The 26,197-nt window shown below is 43.3% G+C and overlaps 1 protein-coding gene across 8 annotated transcripts in view; it reads right to left on the bottom strand.

Annotated features, from left to right (window-relative positions):
- Window positions 1–26,197, bottom strand: part of LOC106579653 (lethal(3)malignant brain tumor-like protein 4) — a 127,041-nt gene that overhangs the window by 79,386 nt on the left and 21,458 nt on the right. For 5 of the 8 annotated variants that reach the window (XM_014159770.2, XM_014159773.2, XM_014159772.2 and 2 more), the window contains exons 4-12: window positions 24,552–24,606; window positions 24,178–24,266; window positions 21,955–22,059; window positions 20,977–21,112; window positions 20,363–20,454; window positions 19,220–19,371; window positions 14,361–14,437; window positions 4,163–4,248; window positions 2,235–2,345 (exon numbers count right to left, since the gene is read on the bottom strand). In XM_014159770.2, the coding sequence (XP_014015245.2) occupies window positions 2,235–2,345; window positions 4,163–4,248; window positions 14,361–14,437; window positions 19,220–19,371; window positions 20,363–20,454; window positions 20,977–21,112; window positions 21,955–22,059; window positions 24,178–24,266; window positions 24,552–24,606 (903 nt within the window). The remainder of the gene's footprint in view (window positions 1–2,234; window positions 2,346–4,162; window positions 4,249–14,360; window positions 14,438–19,219; window positions 19,372–20,362; window positions 20,455–20,976; window positions 21,113–21,954; window positions 22,060–24,177; window positions 24,267–24,551; window positions 24,607–26,197) is intronic. The other 3 variants (XM_014159775.2, XM_045702736.1, XM_045702735.1) reach the window with 1 other exon arrangement.

The raw sequence follows: 26,197 nt of genomic DNA, 5'->3' as shown, positions 1-26,197 counted from the left end.
ACCATGGTACAGTGGTGTTATAGTACTGACAAGCAGCAGCTCATAACCATGGTTCAGTGGTGTTATAGTACCGACAAGCAGCAGCTCATAACCATGGTTCAGTGGTGTTATAGTACTGACAAGCTGCAGCTCATAACCATGGTTCAGTGGTGTTATAGTACTGACAAGCTGCAGCTCATAACCATGGTTCAGTGGTGTTATAGTACTGACAAGCTGCAGCTCATAACCATGGTACAGTGGTGTTATAGTACTGACAAGCAGCAGCTCATAACCATGGTTCAGTGGTGTTATAGTACCGACAAGCTGCAGCTCATAACCATGGTTCAGTGGTGTTTTAGTACTGACAAGCTGCAGCTCATAACCATGGTACAGTGGTGTTATAGTACTGACAAGCAGCAGCTCATAACCATGGTTCAGTGGTGTTATAGTACTGACAAGCTGCAGCTCATAACCATGGTTCAGTGGTGTTATAGTACTGACAAGCTGCAGCTCATAACCATGGTTCAGTGGTGTTATAGTACTGACAAGCAGCAGCTCATAACCATGGTACAGTGGTGTTATAGTACTGACAAGCAGCAGCTCATAACCATGGTTCAGTGGTGTTATAGTACTGACAAGCTGCAGCTCATAACCATGGTTCAGTGGTGTTATAGTACTGACAAGCTGCAGCTCATAACCATGGTTCAGTGGTGTTATAGTACTGACAAGCTGCAGCTCATAACCATGGTTCAGTGGCGCTATAGTGTTCCACCAGGGAAGCCAGCAGGCTTGACCCCTGTGTGTGTGTGTCCCTAGAGTAGCTACACAAAGAAATCCTTGTATGTCTTATGTAGCACCAACCACTAACGGATGACGAGAGGGTTCCGGTGAAGACGGATGACGAGAGGGTTCCGGTGAAGATGGATGACGAGAGGGTTCCGGTGAAGACGGATGCCATTTTAACTGGGGGCCGGGTGGGGGAGAATCGATGCAGTCCATAAACTGCTTTGACACATGCTAAAGCCACTAGGAGTTAATGATGCCTGTCTGATGACATAATCATGAACCCTCTACAGTCTAAGCCGAAGGAGAGGGGTTCTATTAAACTACATGGAATTGTTCTAAGGTCATAACAAGGATCACTTAGCTATTTGATTTGGAATTTTAAGACCCCTTAAAAGTATTTTATTTTAAATAATAAAAAATGTATACATTTAATTTGGCCTTACTGCTATTAACCCATAAAAATGCACTGAATAACAGATTCACTACATGGAACAACAGATAGATAAGAAAGATCAGGAAACATAAGGATTTAAAAAAATAAAAATGTGTACATGTATTTGACCCCTTATTTTTGCCACTAAACTGTCTCCATATATACACTTCCATAATTAGTTTTAACTGGTACCGGCAGACCTTCAGACGAGTCTTGAGGCCTGTGAGCATTCTAGAGCAAAACAACAGTGTGTAGCCCAAACTGTTGGGACACTACAGACAGAAGTTGGCAGAACGGCTGTACCGACTTCAGCTGAGTCCCAAGACGCTTTTTCATAGAGCAAAACGGAGAACACCATCATGTTTGTGAGCGTCTCATCTTTCCATAGAGGGTCATAATAGTTTGTAGGCCAAACCGTTCGGACGCTATAGATGTTGTGAGAAGACCAATTTTTGGGATGTCTCATGGTCTGACAAATGTCAATCTAGCTCTGTCACCTTTCACCGCAGATGCGAAAATGCGACGTCGGCGGACGCAGTCGATTGAGGGGGAGCGGAAATCGACTCTAGGGGTTTTAATCACACTGAGACACGTTGGGGGATTCCTCTGCTAGACTGACTAAGCAGCGTGACGTGATAGGACAAATATGGTGAGAAATGAGACACTCTGCTCTGTCAATCATCAACTGTATAAACACCCAATACACACATCAGGCATGTGCCTTAGTGGTTTAACAAGAGCAGCACCACCAAGTGGCTTCTGCAGACTCTCCAGCCTGCTCATTTCACAGAGACGCAGTCCTGAACAGATGTGATGTAGGAGCTGCCAGATCAGCTTCATCTGCCATGTCACTCAGCAGGCCTCCTCACCCTGACTAACACCCCCCATCCCCTTACTTCTTTCCACATGCCCTCCTCTCGTCCCTCACCTACTCTCACCCCCGCAATCATCCTTTAATTTGGTTCACTATCAATCCTTTCCCTCTCACTCCATCGTCCCCTCTCTTACCCCACCTCTTCACCTTCCTCCCCCTCACCTTGACCCTGTAGTCTTCAGTGTCTGCGACGGTGGCCACACGGACCAGCATGGGGTTCCTCCTGTCTACCGCCTCCAGCTTCATGTTCACCGGGAAACTGTGAGGAGCTCTCTGTGATGGGGAAGAGAAAGGAGGAAGTGAAGGGAGCAAGAGCGACATACCGCAGGGGTGGAGATGGAAGACAGGACAGGGCTGTCAGTCACACTGTACTCAGCTCTCTGAGAGAGGAAAGCAGAGCATGCCGAGTGGATGAAAGCAGAGGTGAGGACAGGCCCCGTCAGCCAGAAACTCAGCCAGAGGAGAGGATTTGAGGGTGTGAAATTGTGTGGAGCTGTGCAGATGTCATGCAGGGAAGAGGAAGTTGACAGTGGAGATCTTTAGGGCAGAGAGGAAGTCTGAGTTTGACACAGGGAGTTTCTGAATGAGAATGACAGGGGCCGTATCCATAAATCGTCTCAGAGTCTAAAATTGGTCGTAAGTACTGAGAAGAGAGACATTTTACTCCTACTCTTATATGTAAAAATAAAGGCTAGGCAAGAAACATTTCAGCCTAAGTAAACAGATATTTTAGGACACATCATGAGCTGTCCTAACCGGTTAAGAGTTGTGCAAGTGTCTTGATAAGAGAAAAAGGTTCCTGCGCCACATGTGTCATGAATGTTTTGATATTTCTATATGATTCATCTATAAATAATCTACAACTACATGCAACAGCATCTATAAATAATCTACACCTACATGCAACAGCATCTATAAATAATCTACACCTACATGCAACAGCATCTATAAATAATCTACACCTACATGCAACAGCATCTATAAATAATCTACACCTACATGCAACAGCATCTATAAATAATCTACACCTACATGCAACATCATCTATAAATAATCTACACCTACAACCTGGAGAATTTGAAAATTATTTCACATGATATGCCTAAATACTTAGAACCACATAGGCAAATAAATAATAGTATTTTTAATTGTATTATTTAATTAATCTAAATCATGTTATTCGAAGTTATCCCTTTGGAGAGAAATATCTTGATGTTAAAAATTTGCCTTAATTGGGCCTGCCTATAAATTGGTAAATGGAAGCCATCTAGGGCCCACGTTACCTTTGACTGTGTTCAATGAAAATGGATAGACCTTTGAAATGTTTTATGCAACATTATCGGCAAGTGATTTGCTTTGGCATAGTATGGCAAGCAATTTAGAGTTGTTAAAACGGGAGCATCAGAATTGGTAAAAAATATATTTTTAAAAAAGTATGCATGCCAACATGCCAAGAATTAAGAGTAGGCAAAGTGATCATGTCAGCTGAAAATTATATCAATCGTTTTAACATTGCAACATTTGATGTACAGTTACATAACCAACCGCGATGAGGGCGTCGCCAGCTGTGCATGCTTCGGACAACCACCGAACAAGGTCAATGAGCGTCATCACTATCTTTCCTTTGCGGTACCTCAAACGGTCGTGATTACCAGCTGAGACTTTTGAGTTGATTTTACTCCTGGCTCAGAGATTATCTGGGCCCTGTCTTAACATCATCCTAAAACCTACTCTGAGCTGTTTTAGTCTAAAAACGGGTTTCCTAGCACCTTTTCTGAGATGCTTTGTGGATACGGGCCCAGGTCAGAGAAAGTGACAAACCGATGTCAAACTGAGGAAAACATGACTTGTGTCATTATTGTGAAAAGGAACCTAACCACAACCATTATTAAAACTGCCTTCAATTTCAATTGTTTGCAGGAGTTTTGTTAGACAATAAAGGATATCATTATGAAACACTAAAGAAGCCGTTAGATTGCAGCAGAGCCTTGGAACAACAATGGTGCCGCGTGACTCTCACTCACACACACACAAAGCGCTGTCTGATACAAAGCTAGCCAGCTGTTCTGTGCCTAGTGCTTAGTGCTTACCATACAGAAAGCCTGGCTTGGAACTGCCGTGGAACCATTGTCTTCTAAGTACTCCTCCCACAGGAAGTGTTCTGGATTGGGGTGTCCTTGAACATAATCCAAAACACAATCCGATTAAAACACGGTGAATCGAGCAAGGACATGCACACACAAACAACTTCAAACTTGGACCATAAACGGCCATGACAAACTAATTAAAAAGACAAATGAGCTTGAAAACGTAAAAATGTGACACACACACACACAAAATCCCGAGCTGACAAGGTAAAAATCAACCGTTCTGCCCCTGAACAAGGCAGTTAACCCACGGTTCCTAGGCCGTCATTGTAAATAAGAATTTGTTCTTAACTGACTTGCCTAGTTAAATAAAGGTTAAATAAATAAACATATCGCCTGGTTGCGGAGGAAAATTATGTTTAGCTAGGTTGACTTGTGGGAGGCTGCCATTAGTGAGTGATTAGTTCTACCGGCCACTGCCTTGGTAGTTCTTGTTAAATCTGCCAAATACAGGAGAGGAAAACTATATTCCATTCTAGTAAAACATCAAGAGAAAACGCATGGGTGCATCTCAATAGACTAAAAGTGGCCTCCTACTCGCAATATGGCAGATGCATCTGCTACAAGGAATTTATAACACATTAAGACAAAATATGTTCTGTGCATAGAAGCAGCTGGAAGTCTGGCAGTAAATCTGTTGGTAAAGAGCCTACAGATGGTTCAATATATGTGGTAATGAGCACTTTCACCTTCACAGATTCTCAGGGCAAGTTATAACATAATATTAGTAAGTACACCTGTCTCTTCCTTGACTATAGGAATACGTTCCAGAGCTGCAGTTGTTCACCTGATCTAAGAACAACACTTGAGGAATCATACTGTATGTCAGCAATGCTGAGTCCATATTAAGTTACAGTAAGGGATTTGGTTTGAACACATTCACTTCATATTGATGTTTGATGCAATCAAAGAGAGTCACAGACAACATTGGTGAAAACTGAAGTTCACAGGAAAAAATGAAAACATTCAGGGCAATACCAGAAAAAAAAAACATTTTGTCCCAGATGCCATCATGTTGGTGTTCACAACTTCAGCCCTGGGGGGACTGCAAGTTGTTGTATCCCAGGGTTCCCCAACTGGCGGCCTGCGGGCCGAATTTGGCATGAGTGTGGTTATATATATATTAGTACTAGTCAAAAGTTTGGACACCTACTCATTCAAGGGATTTTCTTTATTTTTACTATTATCTACAATTGTAGAATAATAGTGAAGACATCAAAACTATGAAATAACACAAATCAAAATATATTTGAGATTCTTCAAAGTAGCTACCCTTTGCCTTGATGACAGCTTTGCACACTCTTGGCATTCTCTCAACCAGCTTCACTTGGAATGCTTTTCCAACAGTCTTGAAGGAGTTCCCACATATGCTGAACACTTGTTGGCTGCTTTTACTTCACTCTACGGTCCAACTCATCCCAAACCATCTCAATTGAGTTCAAGTCGGGTGATTGTGGAGGCCAGGTCATCTGATGCAGTACTCCATCACTCTCCTTCTTGGTCAAATAGCCCTTACACAGCCTGGAGGTGTGTTGGGTCATTGTCCTGTTGACAAACAAATGATATCCCATCTGGTTTGCGCTTAGTGGGACTGGCTGCAGAATGCTGTGGTAGCCATGCTGGTTAAGTGTGCCTTGAATTCTAAATAAATCACAGACAGTGTTGCCAGAAAAGCAACCCCACACCATCACACCACCTCCTCCATGCTTCACGGTGGGAACCACACATGCGGAGACCATCTGTTCACCTACTCTGCGTCTCACAAAGACATTGCGGTTGGAACCAAAAATCGCAAATTTGGACTCATCAAACCAAAAGACAGATCTCCAACACTAATATCCATTGCTCGTGTTTCTTGGCCCAAGCAAGTCTCTTCTTATTATTGGTGTCCTTCAAGGGAAAGGGGGATACCTAGTCAGTAGTACAACTGAATGCGTCTTCCACATTTAACCCAACCCCTCTGAATCAGAGAGGTGCGGCGGGCTGCCTTAAAAATCGACATCCACGTCTTCGGCGACCAGGGAACAGTGGCTTAACTGCCTTGATCAGGGGCAGAACGACAGATTTTTACCTTGTCAGCCTAAACAATTAGAATTTCTAGCTCTAAGTCTTACAACTAGGTTCTAATTCGAAAGTAACTGGTTCTGCGAGTCTACCACCCTCCCTCCACAAATAAATGTTTGTTTTATTTAACTAGGAAAGTCAGTTAAGAACAAATTCTTATTTACAATGACGGCCTACCGGGGAACAGTGGGTTCCCTGCCTTGTTCAGGGGCAGAACGACAGATTTTTACCTAGTCAGCTCAGGGATTCAATCCAGCAACCTTTCGGGTTACTGGCCCAACGCTCTACCCACTAAGCTACCTGCCGCCCCGAGTAACCTAGTTAATTAGTTGTTAACTAGTCTCACTGACTTAATAGCTTATTTTTCTACTTCTGAGATATTTGTCGTAGGTGACTTTAACCTGTCCTGGGGAACCCAAGACTCAGTCTGTTTAAAGGATTTTTGTAATAACCTAAACCTCCCTCCGTTGATTACCAAACCCACACATCCAAATCTGAGGGATTCTAATAAATCAACATTAAATTGACCATATGTTTAGAAATATGCCAGAGAAATTTGTGGCTAATGGTGTCTTCTCCCTGGATATTAGTGATCACTTTTCTATTGTCTGCATTAGATATGTTTGGACTCCTAAGGCAAAACCATGCATTATTACAAGGAGAAAATGTAAAACAAAATTGTGAACAAGCTTTTTTACCATTGTGATCTTAATGGTATCTTAGATATATCGGATTCTGAAATGGCTCTAAATTCACTTTATTTATGTTTTTAACAACATTGCAGATTATCATGGCTAAAAGTACCGACTCCTGCTGGGACTGGCAATCTTTCCGAGAATTGAGAAATCTGTGTAAAACTTGTTCGAAAAGCTGAATCTGATTATTATATTAACACTCTAGCTGACTGTACAGGAAATACATATAACTTCTGGAAAACTGAAATCATTAAAGGGTTGCACTTCCTCTACTCTTCCCTTACAAATGAATGTAGAGTCTGGCCCTATTACTGATAACATTGATATCATTAATTAATTGAAATCAACATTTTGTTTCTGTATTTCTTTATTTCTCTTGGAAAGAAGTCAAAAACCTACTTACTTTGACAACATACTGGATGTTGATGGGGGAATTTTACTGAATCATTTTGAAAATGTCCGTCAGGGATTTTCCTTTTGGCAATTCACAGAAAATTAAGTCCTTGATGTGTTGTTGGCATTAGAGATTAAGAAATCGACAGGGGCCGACCATTTGGATCCAGGTCTGCTCAAGTGTGCAGCATCCCTCATTGTTGGCTCAAAAACCCACATCTTTAATTTAACATATATACACTACCGTTCAAAAGTTTGGGGTCATTTAGAAATGTCCTTGTTTTCCATGAAAACATACATGAAATGAGTTTCTAAATGAATAGGAAATATAGTCAAGACGTTGACAAGGTTATAAATAATAATTTTTCATTTAAATAATAATCGTGTCCTTCAAACTTTGCTTTTGTCAAAGAATCCTCCATTTGCAGCAATTACAGCCTTGCAGACCTTTGGCATTCTAGTTGTCAATTTGTTGAGGTAATCTGAAGAGATTTCACTCTATGCTTCCTGAAGCACCTCCCACATGTTGGACTGGCTTGATGGGCACTTCTTACGTACCATACGGTCAAGCTGCTCCCACAACAGTTCAATAGGGTTGAGATCCGGTGAATGTGCTGGCCACTCCATTATAGACAGAATACCAGCTGACTGCTTCTTCCCTAAATTGTTCTTGCATAGTTTGGAGCTTTTCTTTGGGTCATTGTCCTTTGTATGAGGAAATTGGCTCCAATTCAGCGCCGTCCACAGGGTATGTCATGGCGTTGCAAAAAGGAGTGATAGTCTTCCTTCTTCAAGATCCCTTTTACCCTGTACAAATCTATCACTTTATCACCACCAAAGCACCCCCAGACCATCACATTGCCTCCACCATGCTTGACAGATGGCATCAAGCACTGCTCCAGCATCTTTTCATTTTTTCTGTGTCTCACGAATGATGTTCTTTGTGACCCGAACACCTCAAACTTAGATTTGTCTGTCCATAACACTTTTTTCCAATCTTCCTCTGTCTAGTGTCTGTGTTCTTTTGCCCATCTTAATCTTTTCTTTTTATTGGCCAGTCTGAGATATGGCTTTTTCTTTGCAACTCTGCCTAGAAGGCCAGCATCCCGGAGTCGCCTCTTCACTGTTGACATTGAGACTGGTGTTTAGCAGGTACTATTTAATGAAGCTGCCAGTTGAGGACTTGTGAGGGGTCTGTTTCTCAAACTAGACACTAATGTACTTGTCTTCTTGTTCAGTTGTACACCAGGGCCTTCCACTCCTCTTTCTATTCTGGTTAGTGCCAGTTTGCGCTGTTCTGTGAAGGGAGTAGTACACAGCGGTGTACGGGATTTTCAGTTTCGTCGCAATTTCTCACATGGAATAGCCTTCATTTCTCAGAACAAGAATAGACTGGCGAGTTTCAGAAGAAAGTTCTTTGTTTCTGGACATTTTGAGCCTGTAATCAAACCCACAAATGCTGATGCTCTAGTCTAACTAGTCTAAAGGCCAGTTTTATTGCTTCTTTAAATCAGCACACGTTTCCAACTGTGCTAACATAATTGCAAAAGGGTTTTATAATGATCAAATAGCAAATCCAAGTTTATAATTTTAAAAGGCTAACACAACATGCCATTGGAACACGAGTGATAGATGCTGATAATGGGCCTCTGTACGCCTATGTCAAAAAAATGTTAAATCAGCCGTTTCCTACTACAATAGTCATTTACAACATTAACAATGTGTACACTTGTAACGGGCGTCATATAAAGGGGACCAAGGCCCAGCGTGTTGAGTGCTCATCTTGAAGTTTAATGAAAAAAAATCCAACACTTTACAAAATAAACTAAATGACAGCCGACAGTTCTGTCAGGTACTTAAACGAAACAGAAAACAACTACCCACGAAAACATAGAAAAACAAAACATAGAATGCCCACCCACCTATCACACCCTGACCAAACTAAACAGAGAAAAGACAGCTCTCCTAGGTCAGAGCATGACAACACTGCATTTCTGATCTATTTGATGTTATTTAAAAAATTGACAAAAAAAGTGTTTTTCTTTCAAAAACAAGAACATGTCTAAGTGACCCAAACTTTTGAACGGTAGTGTGTGTATATACACTGCTCAAAAAAATAAAAGGGAACACTTAAACAACACAATGCAACTCCAAGTCAATCACACTTCTGTGAAATCAAACTGTCCACTTAGGAAGCAACACTGATTGACAATAAATTTCACATGCTGTTTTGCAAATGGAATAGACAACAGGTGCAATTAGCAAGACACCCCCAATAAAGGAGTGGTTCTGCAGGTGGGGACCACAGACCACTTCTCAGTTCCTATGCTTCCTGGCAGATGTTTTGGTCACTTTTGAATGCTGGCGGTGCTTTCACTCTAGTGGTAGCATGAGACGGAGTCGACAACCCACACAAGTGGCTCAGGTAGTGCAGCTCATCCAGGATGGCACATCAATGCGAGCTGTGGCAAGAAGGTTTGCTGTATCTGTCAGCATAGTGTCCAGAGCATGGAGGCGCTACCAGGAGACAGGCCAGTACATCAGGAGACGTGGAGGAGGCCGTAGGAGGGCAACAACCCAGCAGCAGGACCGCTACCTCCGCCTTTGTGCAAGGAGGAGCAGGAGGAGCACTGCCAGAGCCCTGCAAAATGACCTCCAGCAGGCCACAAATGTGCACGTGTCTTCTCAAACGGTCAGAAACAGACTCCATGAGGGTGGTATGAGGGCCCGACGTCCACAGGTGGGGGTTGTGCTTACAGCCCAACACCGTGCAGGACGTTTGGCATTTGCCAGAGAACACCAAGATTGGCAAATTCGCCACTGGCGCCCTGTGCTCTTCACAGATGAAAGCAGGTTCACACTGAGCACGTGACAGAGTCTGGAGACGCCGTGGAGAACGTTCTGCTGCCTGCAACATCCTCCAGCATGACCAGTTTGGCGGTGGGTCAGTCATGGTGTGGAGTGGCATTTCTTTGGGGGGCCGCACAGCCCTCCATGTGCTCGCCAGAGGTAGCTTGACTGCCATTAGGTACTGAGATGAGATCCTCAGACCCCTTGTGAGACCATATGCTGGTGCAGTTGGCCCTGGGTTCCTCCTAATGCAAGACAATGCTAGACCTCATGTGGCTGGAGTGTGTCAGCAGTTCCTGCAAGAGGAAGGCATTGATGCTATGGACTGGCCCGCCCGTTCCCCAGACCTGAATCCAATTGAGCACATCTGGGACATCATGTCTCGCTCCATCCACCAATGCCACGTTGCACCACAGACTGTCCAGGAGTTGGCGGATGCTTTAGTCCAGGTCTGGGAGGAGATCCCTCAGGAGACCATCCGCCACCTCATCAGGAGCATGCCCAGGCGTTGTAGGGAGGTCATACAGGCACGTGGAGGCCACACACACTACTGAGCCTCATTTTGACTTGTTTTAAGGACATTACATCAAAGTTGGATCAGCCTGTAGTGTGGTTTTCCACTTTAATTTTGAGTGTGACTCCAAATCCAGACCTCCATGGGTTGATAAATTGGATTTCCATTGATTATTTTTGTGTGATTGTTGTCAGCACATTCAACTATGTAAAGAAAAAAGTATTTAATAAGATTATTTCATTCATTCAGATCTAGGATGTGTTATTTCAGTGTTCCCTTTATTTTTTGGAGCAGTGTATATATTCCTAAAGTGAGGAAATCAGTGCATGTGCTGCCACTACATAAGGGAGTTTATTGTTGTGATGTTGACAACTATCGTCCCATATCAAGGCTTTCTTGTTTAGTTAAGATTTTTGAATCCTTGGTGAATGTGCAACTTTTTAATTTTTTTTTTATCTGTGAACTGTATTTTGAATGTACATCAATCTGGGTTTAGACCAAGGCACTGTACTATTACTGCAACACACATAAGTTATAAATGATACTGGCAATGCTTTGGATGCTAAAATGAATTGTGCTTGCCTATTTCTAGTTTTGTCAAAAGCTTTTGATACAGCGGATCATTCTCTTGGAGTATGGTTTCATAATTATCTTAGTGACAGAACTCAGGCAATTATGATAGATTCACACTTCTTGAAGTGCTTAATGGGGTACCCCAGTGTTCGATTTTAGGGCCGTTGTTCACATTGTGTATAAATGACATTCGAAATACTGTTCACACCTTTAACATTCATCTCTACGCAGATGACAGTTAATTACTCCTGTGCCTCTTCAGTGCAGCAGGCCATTGGTAACCTTCAGCAAGGTGTTGACTCAATCCAAAAATCACTTACTGATCTTAAATTAGTGTTAACTGCAAATAAAACCAAATTTATGCTGTTCTCTAGGTCTCGTGATGTTGACCCTGAAGACATGCGTGTTAGCACTTCAAATGGAGCAAGTTTCTCACTGTAATTACTTTGGTATCTGGATTGATGACAAGTTGTCTTTTGAAACACACATTGAAAACTTTTAACTGGAAAAACAGATGCAGTTTTGCGACACGGGAGAATGTTAGCCGAATGGCACAACCAAGCAGCCTATTAGATTGTAGAACAGGAGAGGGAATGAGGGAGAAGAAAATGGAGACCGAGAAAGAGGAGAGCGAGAGAGCCTAGAGGGTTTTGATATCCACTCAAATTCTTCAGACTTGGATTCCTCACATTTTTGTCATTTAGCAAACGCTCTTATCCAGAGCAAGTTACAGTTAGTGCTTTCATCTTAAGATAGCTGGGTGGGACAACCACATATCACAGGAAATATGTAATTTATTGAGGAAAAGTGTATCAGCAAAGTCAGAGCTAGAAAGGAGGGGTTGATTCAGGTGCTTTCAGAAGATGGGCAGGGTTTGCTGTCCTAGCTTCAGGGGGAAGCTGGTTCCACCACTGGGGTGCCAGGACAGAGAAGAGCTCGGACTGGACTGAGCGGGAGCTGCCCTCCCGTAGGGGTGGCAAGGTGCTCAGGTTGGGGTGTAGGGTTTGAGCATAGCCTGAAGGTAGGGAGGGCAGTTCCTTTTGCTGCTCTGTTGGCAAGCGCCATGTTCTAGTAGTGGATGTGAGCTTCAGCTGGAGGCCAGTGGAGTGTGCAGAGGAGTGGGGTGACATGGGACAACTTGGGAATGTTGAACACCAGGAGGGCTGCAGCGTTCTGGTTAAGGTTCGGGGGGTTAATGGCACAAGCGGGGAGCACAGCTAACAGCAATAGTCCAGACCGAAGATGACAAGGACCTGCGCCACTTCCTGTGTGAGGTAAGGTTGTACTCAACGGATGGTGTAGAGCATGAACCAGCAGGATTGAGCAACTGCTTTTATGTTTGCAGAGAACGACAAGGTGTTGTCCAGGATCGCACAAAGGTTCTTTGCACTCTGGGAGAGCGACACTGTGGAGTTGTCAACCATGATTGAGAGGTCTTTGAGCGGGCAGGCCTTCCCCGGGAGGAAGAGAAGCTCCGTCTTGTCGAGGTTGAGCTTGAGGTGATGCGCCGACATCCAAGCTGAGATATCTGCAAGGCACACAGAGATGCGTGCGTCACCTGGGTGTCAGAAGGGGGGGGGGGAGAAAAGTAGTTGAGTGTCATCCACATAGCAATGATAGGAGAGACCATGTGAGAATATGACAGAGCCAAGTGACTTGGTGTATAGAGAGAAGAGGAGAGGGCCTAGAACCGAGCCCTGGGGGACACCAGTAGTGAGAGTACGTGGTGCAGACACAGATCCTCTCCACGTCACCTGGTAGGAGCGGCCTGCCAGGTAGAACGCAATCTAAGAGTGTGCAGAGCCTGAGTCGCCCAGCCCTGAGAGGGTGCAGAGGATCTGATAGTTCACAGTGTCGAAGGCAGAGGATAGATCTTGCAGGATGAGAACAGAGGAAAGAGAGCCAGCTTTGACAGTGCGGAGAGCCTCTGCGTTACAGAGAAGCAAAGTCTCGGTTGAGTGACCCGTCTTGAAGCCTGACTGGTTAGGGTCAAGAAGATCATTCTGAGAGAGCTAACAAGAGGACTCATTTTGAAAGTTGGATCATCTTATCCTTTGAGGCTTTAAAAGTGTTCTTACCACTATTATTTTGAACATTCAAAACAACTGGGAAATGTCCATGGCAGGCATTATTGTCACCTTAGCTTGCTACAGAACTGAGTGATAGGAAAAACAAGCACCACCACCAATCAGTTTAGACCACTGCACACACACCCCTCGTTACTATGACAACTAGTGTAGCCTTGTCAGCACCACACACACAAACTCTATTTGGTCACTTGTAACTTGCTGTTTGGACAGTCAGTATTCCAAAAAGGATCCCTGCCCATTTCGCTATAAAGCTAAGGGATGGGGCTGGAGAAATGTAACCCAGCTCAAATTCAAACAGCGCTAAGGACTGACCATCCATGATATCAAATGTATAGTTTTAACCATGTTTTGAGGCTATAGTGTTTGTTTACATACATACATATTTTGGGTTCTGTTGGGGTAGGACAGATGAACAAAGCTCATAAGGCATTTATAAGTAAAATTCTTCAAGAATCAATGGGCATATATAATCAAGTCCAAAAATGGATGCAGCAACTAAGAATTCTAGCTTTAAATAAGTAGGAGGTGGAAGAGGACAATACCAGCAAATTAGGGGGGAAATGAAATTGATTACTCTACTATTGACGTGGAAGATTACGAGAGTTATGATAATATGGGCGGCAGGTAGCAGGTAGGTAAGGTAGCCTAGTGGTTAGAGCGTTGGACTAGTAACCGAAAGGTTGCAAGATCGAATCCCCGAGCTGATAAGGTAAAAATCTGTCGTTCTGCCCCTGAACAAAGCAGTTAACCCACTGTTCCAAGGCTGTCATTGAAAATAACAATTTGTTCTAAACTGACTTGCCTAGTTTAATAAAGGTAAAATAAATAAATACAAAATATGGGGACTGAAGATAGGAATGACTAAAGTAGGCCTTTTTGACAGACATTAGCCACACAGCATCCAAAGTGACTTTCACACAACACATATATACAGTATAGCATGTACTGGGCAAGCTACTCACCCTGAGGCGCAGTGAGAGGTCGTCCGTGGTCCTGGCACCAGCCCACTGGGTGAATGTGAGGGCTGCTGGCATCACACCTAAAATACACATCACACTGTAACTCTAAATTTGTATCTTATTGATTTTGAATTTAATGTAATATTGTTCTTGTCTATTACTGTTCAGTACTTTGTCATGTATTTGAACGTTTTATGTGGACCCCAGGAAGAGTAGCTGCTGCTGCTGAATGTACAGTATCTAATGGACCCCAGGAAGAGTAGCTGCTGCTGCTGAATGTACAGTATCTAATGGACCCCAGGAAGAGTAGCTGCTGCATGTACAGTATTCTAATGGGCCCCAGGAAGAGTAGCTGCAGCATGTACAGTATCTAATGGACCCCAGGAAGAGTAGCTGCTGCTGCTGCATGTACAGTATCTAATGGACCCCAGGAAGAGTAGCTGCTGCTGCATGTACAGTATCTAATGGACCCCAGGAAGAGTAGCTGCTGCTGAATGTACAGTATCTAATGGACCCCAGGAAGAGTAGCTGCTGCTGAATGTACAGTATCTAATGGACCCCAGGAAGAGTAGCTGCTCCATGTACAGTATCTGATGGACCCTAGGAAGAGTAGCTGCTCCATGTACAGTATCTGATGGACCCCAGGAAGAGTAGCTGCTCCATGTACAGTATCTGATGGACCCCAGGAAGAGTAGCTGCTGCTGCTGAATGTACAGTATCTAATGGACCCCAGGAAGAGTAGCTGCTGCTGAATGTACAGTATCTGATGGACCCCAGGAAGAGTAGCTGCTGCTGAATGTACAGTATCTAATGGACCCCAGGAAGAGTAGCTGCTGCTGCTGAATGTACAGTATCTAATGGACCCCAGGAAGAGTAGCTGCTGCTGAATGTACAGTATCTGATGGACCCCAGGAAGAGTAGCTGCTGCATGTACAGTATCTAATGGACCCCAGGAAGAGTAGCTGCTGCATGTACAGTATCTAATGGACCCCAGGAAGAGTAGCTGCTGCTGAATGTACAGTATCTAATGGGCCCCAGGAAGAGTAGCTGCTCCATGTACAGTATCTGATGGACCCCAGGAAGAGTAGCTGCTGAATGTACAGTATCTAATGGACCCCAGGAAGAGTAGCTGCTCCATGTACAGTATCTAATGGACCCCAGGAAGAGTAGCTGCTCCATGTACAGTATCTAATGGACCCCAGGAAGAGTAGCTGCTGAATGTACAGTATCTAATGGACCCCAGGAAGAGTAGCTGCTGCATGTGCAGTAGCTGATGGAGGTCCTAACAAACTAAACCAAAACACACATTACTAAAACCACAGCATACAGAACATTATCTTCCTACATAGACACACTTCCACAACTAAACACATGTATTTCAATCCTCCTGGGGTAGCACATTACAATAACCTCTACATGCAATTTCCATTTACAATACCCGGTTTGTGACCGGGAGAATATTGCAATAGGGCTCTGACGAGAGGTTCTGGGAATGGATTCTCAATCCTCGTAACCTGTGCTGTTATTAAACATTAGCAATAGCGATGTTTCTGTGCAACTTTGACGTTCTATTTTCTCCCGAGATTGCCAAAGAATTTGTATGTTGATGGTTATGAATGTTTCAACTTGTGTGTTAAGAAGTCGTGTTTTTACAGTCGGTTCCTGGTTTCAACCCCCTAGTCGATTGACGCACCGGTGCATAATAAAAAAATACTAAAACAATCACCATCAAAATCTGTCAGTTTAAACTAGAGATATGTTTGATATCGCACTTCCACAAAGGTGGTAGAGCGTTCATATGGAAGTAGGGGTGCTGCAGCACCCCCTGAAAAATCTGCTTTTTTTTTTGTAGAATTAATATTATTTTAATAGTGCACTGGGCCTTTACTAGTCCTGTATTAGAGGACCAATATATCCGTCTGTAGCACGGGTTACATTGTGAGGATGGAGAGACATCAGCTAAACTTGAACAGGACAGTAGGCCTAACTACTTTTAAAAAGCGCGTTTAAAAAAATATAAACGCTTTATGGTCACCAGATAGGTGCGGTGAAATGTGTTGTTCTCATGAAAATCTACGACAGCAGTATTAGACTGAAAGAGAAGGTAATTTCATTAAACTTCAGAGGCTCCCCATGCTTATTAATTGCTCATTCAACATATTGGCTGCCACTTCCCTCAATCCCATTTTAACAGCTTCCCTTCCTAACCGTTTTACTTTCCCCGAGGTCAACCAGAAATGTTTCCTTGGCCAAATATTCCCAGATTTTCATTTTTTAAAAAAGGCCACGCATGTGATGCCATACGTTTTTAATCATGTAGGCTACACCGTCCCGCAAAATCATCCTGTTGTCCCACATTTGGGTATTTTAAAATGTGGTCACTCGGTTTGACCTACAAACTATTATGACCACTCTATGGAAAGGGGAGACTCTCACGTTTTGCTCTATGACCAAAAACGACTAACCATGAGCCTTAGCGTTTCTACCACCACAGAAACAGACCCTGGGTCTGTTCTAAAGTGACTTATCTCAGTTAACCCAGAGGTAAAATCTTGCAATATTTGGTCAGATGCACCTGTGACAGTGCTATCGAGTGCCATTATGTGTTTGCTAACAGATCTCATGGTTTATTTTAGGGCTGTGTCTGGTAACTTTGCAAGCTAACAGAAATTGGAAATGCAACACCACACCTAACCAACACCACACCTAATTTCAAAGGAAAGATTCCATTGGTCACGTGACTTGTATATGCTCTGTGACTGGACAATACAGAGCACAATGCTGTATGGGATAACAAGTTTGTTTACCCCCCCCCCCCCAACTCTGGTATGCCCCCTAACTCTGGAATGTATACAGTCTTGTTGACTTTCCTTTCATATATCACAGTTCTTTAAATGCAATTACTAATCTTTTGAATTAATGCTTCATCCAGGAGATTTTTGTACATATTCAACATTTGGAACCACGCCACCAGCATGTTGTTGAAATCTGTATGCTAAAAATGAGTGGGTGTGTCAGTTCCGGAACCATAACTGCGAAAAGAGGGGCGGCCCATTTCACTTACTGTACAGGCCGGCTAGATTAACATCTACCTACATACACATGCAATCACACAACAAGTGCAATTCCATTAGATTTCTGTGTGCTTTGAAATGACACAGCAGCTGGGCGATTCTGCCGACTAGCCCAATCATGAGTTGCACAGAGTGAAGGCTTGCCTGACTGCTCTCCCTTGGGCCCTATAATTTGACCAAGAATCCCACAAATGCTCTTTGGTGAGCGTAGCGGAGTGGCTGAGAGAGTGAATCTGTGTGCGGGGAGTGTGTGTGCGTATTTGTGTGTGAGAATAGCCAATCATAGGGTGCACAGAGTGAACGATTCCCCGATTGCTGTCCCTTGGGCACTATAATTTGACCCAGAATCCCATACTGCTCTCTGGTGAGTGTAACGGAGTGGCTGAGAGTGAATCTGTGTGTGTACATGCAAGCGTGTTGTGCCTGTGTGTAAGTTAAACTGTGAGTGTAGGTGTACATGTGGGTGCGTGTGAATGCAATGAGCTGTGGCGACCCATGCTTTCTGTGAGGCAAGGAGGTTAGGAAGCTAGGAGATTCTCCTCTTGGAAAGTCTCAGTAAGACATGAAAAAAAGGAGAGAAAAAGGACAAATAAAATAACCACTGCAAAATATCTCAGCCAGGCAGCTCTGAGAACAAAACAGAGAAGACTGTCAGTTCTCCTCTTCAACTATTACATCATATCTAGTTACACGGCTTCTGTTTTTCTCCCACATCAAGCTGGATGAATTGGGCCATGCGTCACATGCTAAGTAAATTAAACTCCTCTTAACAATAAGCGGGTAAATCATCACTGACATCAGTACCCGCACACACCCTTTACTGTTGATCTATACGTCACTCTTTATGTAACAAAGCTACGTATATGCACTGAGTGTACAAAATATTCCATGCTCTATGACAGACTGAACAGGTGAATCCAGGTGAAAGCTATGATCCCTTATTGATGTCACTTGTTAAATCTACTTCAATCAGTGTATATGAAGGGGAGGAGACAGGTTAAAGAAGGATTTTTAAGCCTTGAGACATGGGTTGTGTATGTGCGCCATTCAGAGGGTGAATGGGCAAGACAAAAGATTTAAGTGCCTTTGAACAGAGTATGGTAGTAGGAGCCAGGCGCACCAGTTTGTGTCAAGAACTGCAACGCTGCTGGGTTTTCACGCTCAACAGTTTCCTGTGTGTATGAAGAATGGCCCAAGATCCAAAGGATATCCAGCCAACTTGACAACTATGGGAAGCATTAGAGTCAACATGGGCCAGCATTCCTGTGGAACGTAGAGTCCATGCCCGGACAATTTGAGGCTGTTCTGAGGGCAAAATAGGGTGCAACTCAATATTAGGAAGGTGTTCTTAATGTTTTGTACACTCAGTGTACATACATACATACATACATACATACATACATACATACATACATACATACATACATACATACATACAGTTACAAAACAACATTAAGGTGTAATCTATCAATTACTGAAACTAAACATATGTTGATCGCATGTCTCATCTGGCTAGGACTTGATCAAAAACACCTTCTCAACCTCAGGTTTGATTTCCACAACGGACTTCATTTAACAGTCAAGGTAGAAACAAGGAAGAGAACATACAAAAGCTAGACACATTGCAAACTGAGGAGACAGAATTAATTCCTCTGTAGTTTTTTTCCCAACACACGCGCACACACAGTGTGGACATTTTATTTTCCAATTTCTCATCAACTAACAACTCACAAAAAGTTCATTTCAAAAGAAGGCGAAACAGTTTCAACTAAATGACGGGTGTCTCACCAGTAGTCGTAGGTGTCGTCCCAGTTGTCGAAGTGAACCAGGAAGCGATTGTCCACGATGTCGGCCACCGAGGCCACACACACCAGGCACGGGTTCTTCCTGTCCACTGCCTCCAGTTTCATGCCCACCTGAAACTTAGAGGTGCTCGTGGTCTGTGGACACGCACAGAGACACATAAGTAAGGGCTCAATTATTTGACTACGTGGAAATCATGCATTCATGTCAATTGAGGGTTTGAGTAAATATTCAAATAGCATACACTGATTCTGCCCTAAAGGCTTGAGAGCACAAACTTTGAGCTTTAAGATAACATTTGATCATATCACATACACCGAGTGTACAAAACATTAAGAACACCCGCTCTTTCTATGACACTGACTGATCAATGGATGGTGAATACAGGTGAAAGCTAGGATCCCTTAATGATGTCACTTGTTAAATCCACTTCAAATCAGTGTAGATGAAGGGGAGGAGACAGGTTAAAGAAGGATCTTTAAGCCTTGAGACAATTGAGACATGGATTGTGTATGTGTGCCATTCAGAGGGTGAATGGGAAAGACAAAAGATTTAAGTGCCTTTGAACAGAGTATGGTAGTAGGTGCCAGGCACACCAGTTTGTGTCAAGAACTGCAACGCTGCTGGGTTTTTCACGCTCAACAGTTTCTCGTGTGTATCAAGAATGGTCCACGACCCAAAGGACGTCCAGCCAACTTGACACAACTGTGGGAAGCATTGGAGTCAGCATCCCTGTGGAACGCTTTCGAACCCCTTGTAGAGCTCATGCCCTGATTAATTGAGGCTGTTCTGAAGGCAAAAGGTGGAGTACAACTCAATATTAGGAAGGTGTTCTTAATGTTTTGAACACTCAGTGTATATTGTCCTATACGCCAATCAATTCCCTTCATTAAAGTCATACAGTACCTCTCAGTCAATCTGTATTTGAGATTTTGCCACTGTAAAAAAACTACAGGAAGTAAAGCGGTGTTTCTTTGAAGCAATGTGGAGGGAGCTTTACATCAGCCACTGGGACACGTTGTTCTGTTCTGCTGTGTGAATGAAGGTCAGCTTTTGGCCCCAGGCGTCCTTTCAGGAGAAAGAAGCACTAAGCTTATGTTGACTCCCACAACCCAACCAAGCACTTACACTGTTATGGGATTTAAACAGATTCTGTGGTGCAGCTGGAGCATTGCAAGACTCTTGGTATTTATCCCAGTTAAACTCGACTTCGTTGTAGGCTGAACAACAACAAAAAATTGAGAAGAAAAATAGGAAGGAGGGGAAGGAGAGAGAGAGAAAACAAATGCGATTAGGGTTGTGAAAAATATTGCTGTGCCAGGTACATTACATTATTCCCAACAGACTGCCGTGTATTAGCACTAAATGCTGATGGTGTGGAAATAAGATGAGGCCCTTGTTAGAAAAATGAACCATGCATAGTTTAAAGACCATTCTCCTATTATGTGTTGAAGTCTATTCCGTTAGGATCAAACAAGCACAAGTTCTTCCACAGAAGCAATACAATTATATCAAAACAGACAAAAGTGAACAACTGAAGAGACCTTTCACACTACTGAGCCGAACTGAGCCAAGACAAACCGAGCTGTACTGAGCTGGCCTGGCTATGCATCCACCATAGTTGCTTGCCTTGAACCATGTTGACAAGGACCATAATATATTGGTTTGGGTCAGCACAATTAGTTACCGTGAAATGGGAAAAGAGAAAAAGGGTAACACTGTGCTGATCTTCTGTAGATCACCTTTTGGTGGGTGGAGCTTGTGTCCTGTCGACTCGCACCATCCGGCTGGCCTTATGTCGGCAGAGTCGGCGTTTACCCAGAAGTCATAGCATTCAGAGTAGCAGTCGATGTGGAGCCGCAATCGGTAGCCAATCACCTTTGAAAAACAAAAACGCAGTATATATATGTATGGATGTACATGCAGTCCCTATCCCAAAACACCAATCCACGGCACGATGGCATTCCGCTCCGTCTTCCCATGACTATTGCAGTAAGCTAATTGCAGGGCCTTGCGCTTAACAGTTGGTTTCTGTTCCACTGTGAATTATATATGAGGAGACTTTCCATAGAACTCGATTTTTGCTGATGGAAAAACAACAGCGACAGCTAATGTAAATCTTGTACATTTGGAAAGTGGTCGATGTGATACGCACATTCCAAGTGCTTTGGTAATGACTCGTGACAATTTCAACATAAAAGGGATGGTATAAAAAGCTAAATGACAACACAAAACTACCAAGGCCCTTGTCAGTAACAGTTACGGATGAGAATTTCCCCCACCCACAACAGTGCTGCCTGGACTTCAAATCACAGACCCAGTTAAAGTGTGTGACACGCCCAGTGTGCTGGGAGAGCCCTTGGTGTTATACGCCCAGTGCGCTGGGAGAGCCCTTGGTGTTATACGCCCAGTGCGCTGGGAGAGCCCTTGGTGTGACACGCCCAGTGCGCTGGGAGAGCCCTTGGTGTGACACGCCCAGTGCGCTGGGAGAGCCCTTGGTGTGACACGCCCAGTGTGCTGGGAGAGCCCTTGGTGTGACACGCCCAGTGCGCTGGGAGAGCCCTTGGTGTGACACGCCCAGTGCGCTGGGAGAGCCCTTGGTGTGACACGCCCAGTGCGCTGGGAGAGCCCTTGGTGTGACACGCCCAGTGCGCTGGGAGAGCCCTTGGTGTGACACGCCCAGTGCGCTGGGAGAGCCCTCCCTCTACGCTGCAGCTCACCTCTGCCACAGACAGGACGCAGAACATGGAGGGGTGGAGAGGGTCGATCCCCTCCAGCCTCATCCCAGCCTTGAAGCCACTTCTGCTCGAGGGGAACGACTGGGCCTGGGATGGAGGGAGAGAGAGACGAAGATAAAGGGAGAGAGAGTAGGGGAGAGGAAGGATAACATAAGGAGAAAGTGTGAGGGAGACAGCAATGGACATACAGAGAGAAAAGTAAATGAGAGGAAGGGAGAGAGAGAAAGTGAGACAATAAGGATAGAGAGTATAGGACAGAGCAGAGCTAGCAAAAAAGGAGATAACGAAACGACCAACAGGAAACCAGGACAATAAACCCAAATGTTGATAAATAAAATATCCTCTCTAGAAAACCAAAACCTGTAGTAGGAAATATAACTCTAGAAAATCCAAACCTATACATTTACTAGGAAACATAACATTATTGTGCTTGCATTTTCATGGAGGCTGGACCGCCATGCTCAAGTGTGTCGCGGCAGCGCAGTTGCCGTGGAAATGGGTGTTTGTGCCTCCGACGGAACAGATGTCCTGTCAAATCCCTTCATAGAAAAATTCATACTGTACGCTGTACCGAGTGTTTGTAGCAAAGGACTTAGTCCAGTGTAAATCATTGTTATGGAGAGAGAGATGGGGGAGGGGGGGCATAGGCAACACTGAGGGGGGGGGGGGTCTTGATACTGTAAACATTTAAGGGTCAAGTCTCAAATCCTTGCTTAATCTACACTGCGGTCTAATAGTTGTGCTGTGACCGTCCTGAAAGTCACAGTCATTAGAAACAATGAGGACATCCTGGTGTCCACCACCACACACACACCCACGCGCATGAGCATGAGCACACACACAAACAGTGTGATTTTCATCTATTTTGCAGGCCCTTGTTGACCCATTAGACATAAGTCCTGCAGAAAAGCAGTAGAAATGGGGAGGATCTGTGATTTATCTGCAGTTTTAGCACATGGTCCTCCTCTCTCATCTGAAATCTGTCTGTGTGATCTACAACTCCAGCTACTGAGATAGGGAAACTATTTCATCAAGGACAACTGGTTGCAATTTGCTTTGTTCTAAAATAAATAAAATAATTCACATTAAATCACTTAGAGAAAATACACAACATGAACAAAAGTATGTGGACACCTGCTCAGCCAACATCTCAGTTCAAAGTCATAGGCATTAATATGGAGTTGGTCCCCCCCTTTGCTGCTATAACAGCCTCCACTCTTCTGGGAAGGCTTTCCAGTAGATGTTGGAACATTGCTGCAGGGACTTGCTTCCATTCAGTCACAAGAGCATTAATGAGGTTGGGCACTGATGTTGGGCGATTAGGCCTGGCTCGCAGTCGGCGTTCCAATTCATCCCTAAGGTGTTCGATGGGTTTGAGGTCAGGGCTCTGTGCAGGCCAGTAAAGTTCTTCCACACCGATCTCGACAAACCATTTCTTTACGGACCTTGCTTTGGGCACGGGAGCATTGTCATTCTGAAACAGCAAAGGGCCTTCCCCAAAGTATGTGGACACACCTTCAAAAAAATGTGTTGCCACAATGTTGCAAGCACAGAATCATCTAGAATGTCATTCAATGGTATAGCGTTAAGATTTCCCTTCACTGGAACTAAGGGGACTAGCCCAAACCATGAAAAACAGACCCAGACCATTATTCGTCCTTCACCAAACTTTACAGTTGGCACTACGTATTGGGGCAGGTAGCGTTCTCCTGGCATCCGCCAAACCCAGATTTTTCTGTCAAACTGCCAGATGGTGAAGCATTTCCTTCTGCTTCGGAGTCCAATGGCGGCAAGCTTTACACCACTCCAGCCGATGCTTGGCTGAACTTGAGCTTATGTGCGGCTGCTCTGCATCTTTTGAAGGAGTGTCCACATACTTTGGTATATAGTGTACCTTTGCATAGTCCCGTAAACTATATACTGTACAGTAGGTCCCTAACATCCTTCGTTTTAAATCAACAGACCATGTTTAACATCAAGCAGCTGGTTTATGGCCTTTAAACGCAAATCATAGCTTTGGAGGCCTGTATTCTAGTTTAGTAAATTACATCTCGGAATGAAAACAGACAAACATGCGGAACTACCTGAACATTTTCATTTTCTGTTGCAAAATGTTCCGTTGTTATGGTGTGCCCTAATGTATAGGACTCTCGTGTCAATCTTTAGTAGTAGATAGTCCTACTGGTTGATGAAGGTGATGCTTACCTCAGTGAACAGTCTGAGGGGAACTGCTATGGCCTTCTCCTCTCTCAGGTACTGATCCCACGACCAGGCCTTCTTCTTACCAATCACTGCTACCAAACCACAATCATCTGAGTTACATCTCTTCTTATGGTACCACAAGCCAGATTCTAGGACACACATTAAACCTAGTCCTAGTCTTAAACACTTTGCTCAATGGAGAATCCCTGTGTGTAAATATACATCAGTACTCTACAGTACATACCATATGCCAGCCATTATCATTTGATATCACTTTAAACATACTCTGTGCATTCATATTAATAACCAGTAGTGTTTTAGTATTCAGCTATGATCTGATTGTTGTTATTAGCAGCATTTCCATTTCCAGAGCTTACCTTGTGTGCTGGTCACTTTGTTCTTCATTTTTGCTGTGTCCTCTTTTGGTCGCTCCTGAAATGACACAGTTGTTACAGGTATAAAATCTTAATTTGATCACTATCGTCTTAATTTGATCACTCGGTTGTCGCAGAGAATTTTCCTGCAGAGCACGAAATGCAAAAAAAAGTATTCTAAACTTTGTAATTTCCACTTAAAAAGGTGAGAAATGAATCCAACCTAAAAATGCATCAACCCATACAAATGTCCATTAATTAAAATCTACATAATAATTCACATTTCCTGTTGCTGCAGGATTATTTTTCCTGCTGTGAGAAACTGGGAAAATTAAGATAGGACATCTATAGTTGCTGAAAGAAACTCCAGTAACACTTTACTTAAAAAGGCCCAGTGCAGTCAAAAACGTGATTGTCCTGTGATTAAAATAGTATACAGATCCTTCGGGAAGTATTCAGACCTTGACTTTTTCCACATTTAGTTATGTTACAGCCTTATTCTAATTGATTATTTTTTTTTTTTGCTAAATCATAAACTGAAATACACATTTACTTAAGTATTCAGACCCTTTTCTCAGTACTTTGTTGAAGCACCTTTGGCAGCAATTACAGCATCGAGTCTTCTCGTGTGTGAAGCTACAAGCTTGGCACACCTGTATTAGGGGAGTTTCTTCAGTTTATTTTTTATTTTAAATATGTTCTACATTGTAGAATAATAGTGAAGATATCAAAACTATGAAATAAACCTATGGAATCACGTAGTAACCAAAAAAAGTGTTAAACAAAACAAAATCTGTTTTATATTTGAGATTCTTCAAATAGCCACCCTTTGCCTTGACAGCTTTGCACACTCTTGGCATTTTTAATACATTTGCAAAAATGTTATTATGGGGTATTGTGTGTAGATTGTTTTTTTAAATGATCAATTTAAAATCTATTTTAGAATAAGGCTGTAATGTAACAAAATGTGGAAAAAGTCAAGGGTTCTGAATACTTTCCGAATGCACTATTATGCTGAATTGTAATGTTGAGTATATTGACCTCTGGTACCTTGGCATTAGGTTCCCAAAGTTGGGTTTGCATCTAAAAAGGTTAAATAAATTATGCAGCTATTGAGGCTACCTGCCACTTATATAAGATTAGCTATGTTAATTTAAAAAAGAGACATGAATTTAGAACATAATTCTCCCGAGATGTCAATCACAATTTGAAATCCCTGCCTCCAAATGACAGAAAAGCTGTTTCAATTTTGAATTTTCTTCAGAGGTGGAGAAGAGTAGCTGAGGATGAGAAGAGCAGCTGTCGAAAATCTTCCTCATGCCAGGTCACAGAGGAAGAAGATCATTTTCTTCAACTGCTTACAAAGCAAGAGTTTTCACAGAGATAGCAAACACAGCTTTGTAGTGAGGGCTGGGTTCCTCTGTCAATATAGCTAGAACTGGCTTGCTAGATAGATTATTTCTAGTTAAAAATAATCACATTTTCCCTGCCTATGGACAGACCCCAAACAATGTACTGTAAATTAGTATTTTGTAGTCTTTTGCTAGCTAGTTCCTGGACATTATCCTCCTACTCTTCATCTTGTGTGGAATTGTTTCACTGACTTTGTCTCGGCATTATCCACAGGGTAACTGTCAACTTGAGTCTGA

The sequence above is a fragment of the Salmo salar genome, chromosome ssa19 (assembly GCF_905237065.1).
Source record: "Salmo salar chromosome ssa19, Ssal_v3.1, whole genome shotgun sequence".
NCBI classification, from domain to species: Eukaryota; Metazoa; Chordata; class Actinopteri; order Salmoniformes; family Salmonidae; genus Salmo; species Salmo salar.
The sequence above is the reverse complement of the archived record's forward strand: the minus strand, read 5'-3'. Positions and strand labels throughout refer to the sequence as shown.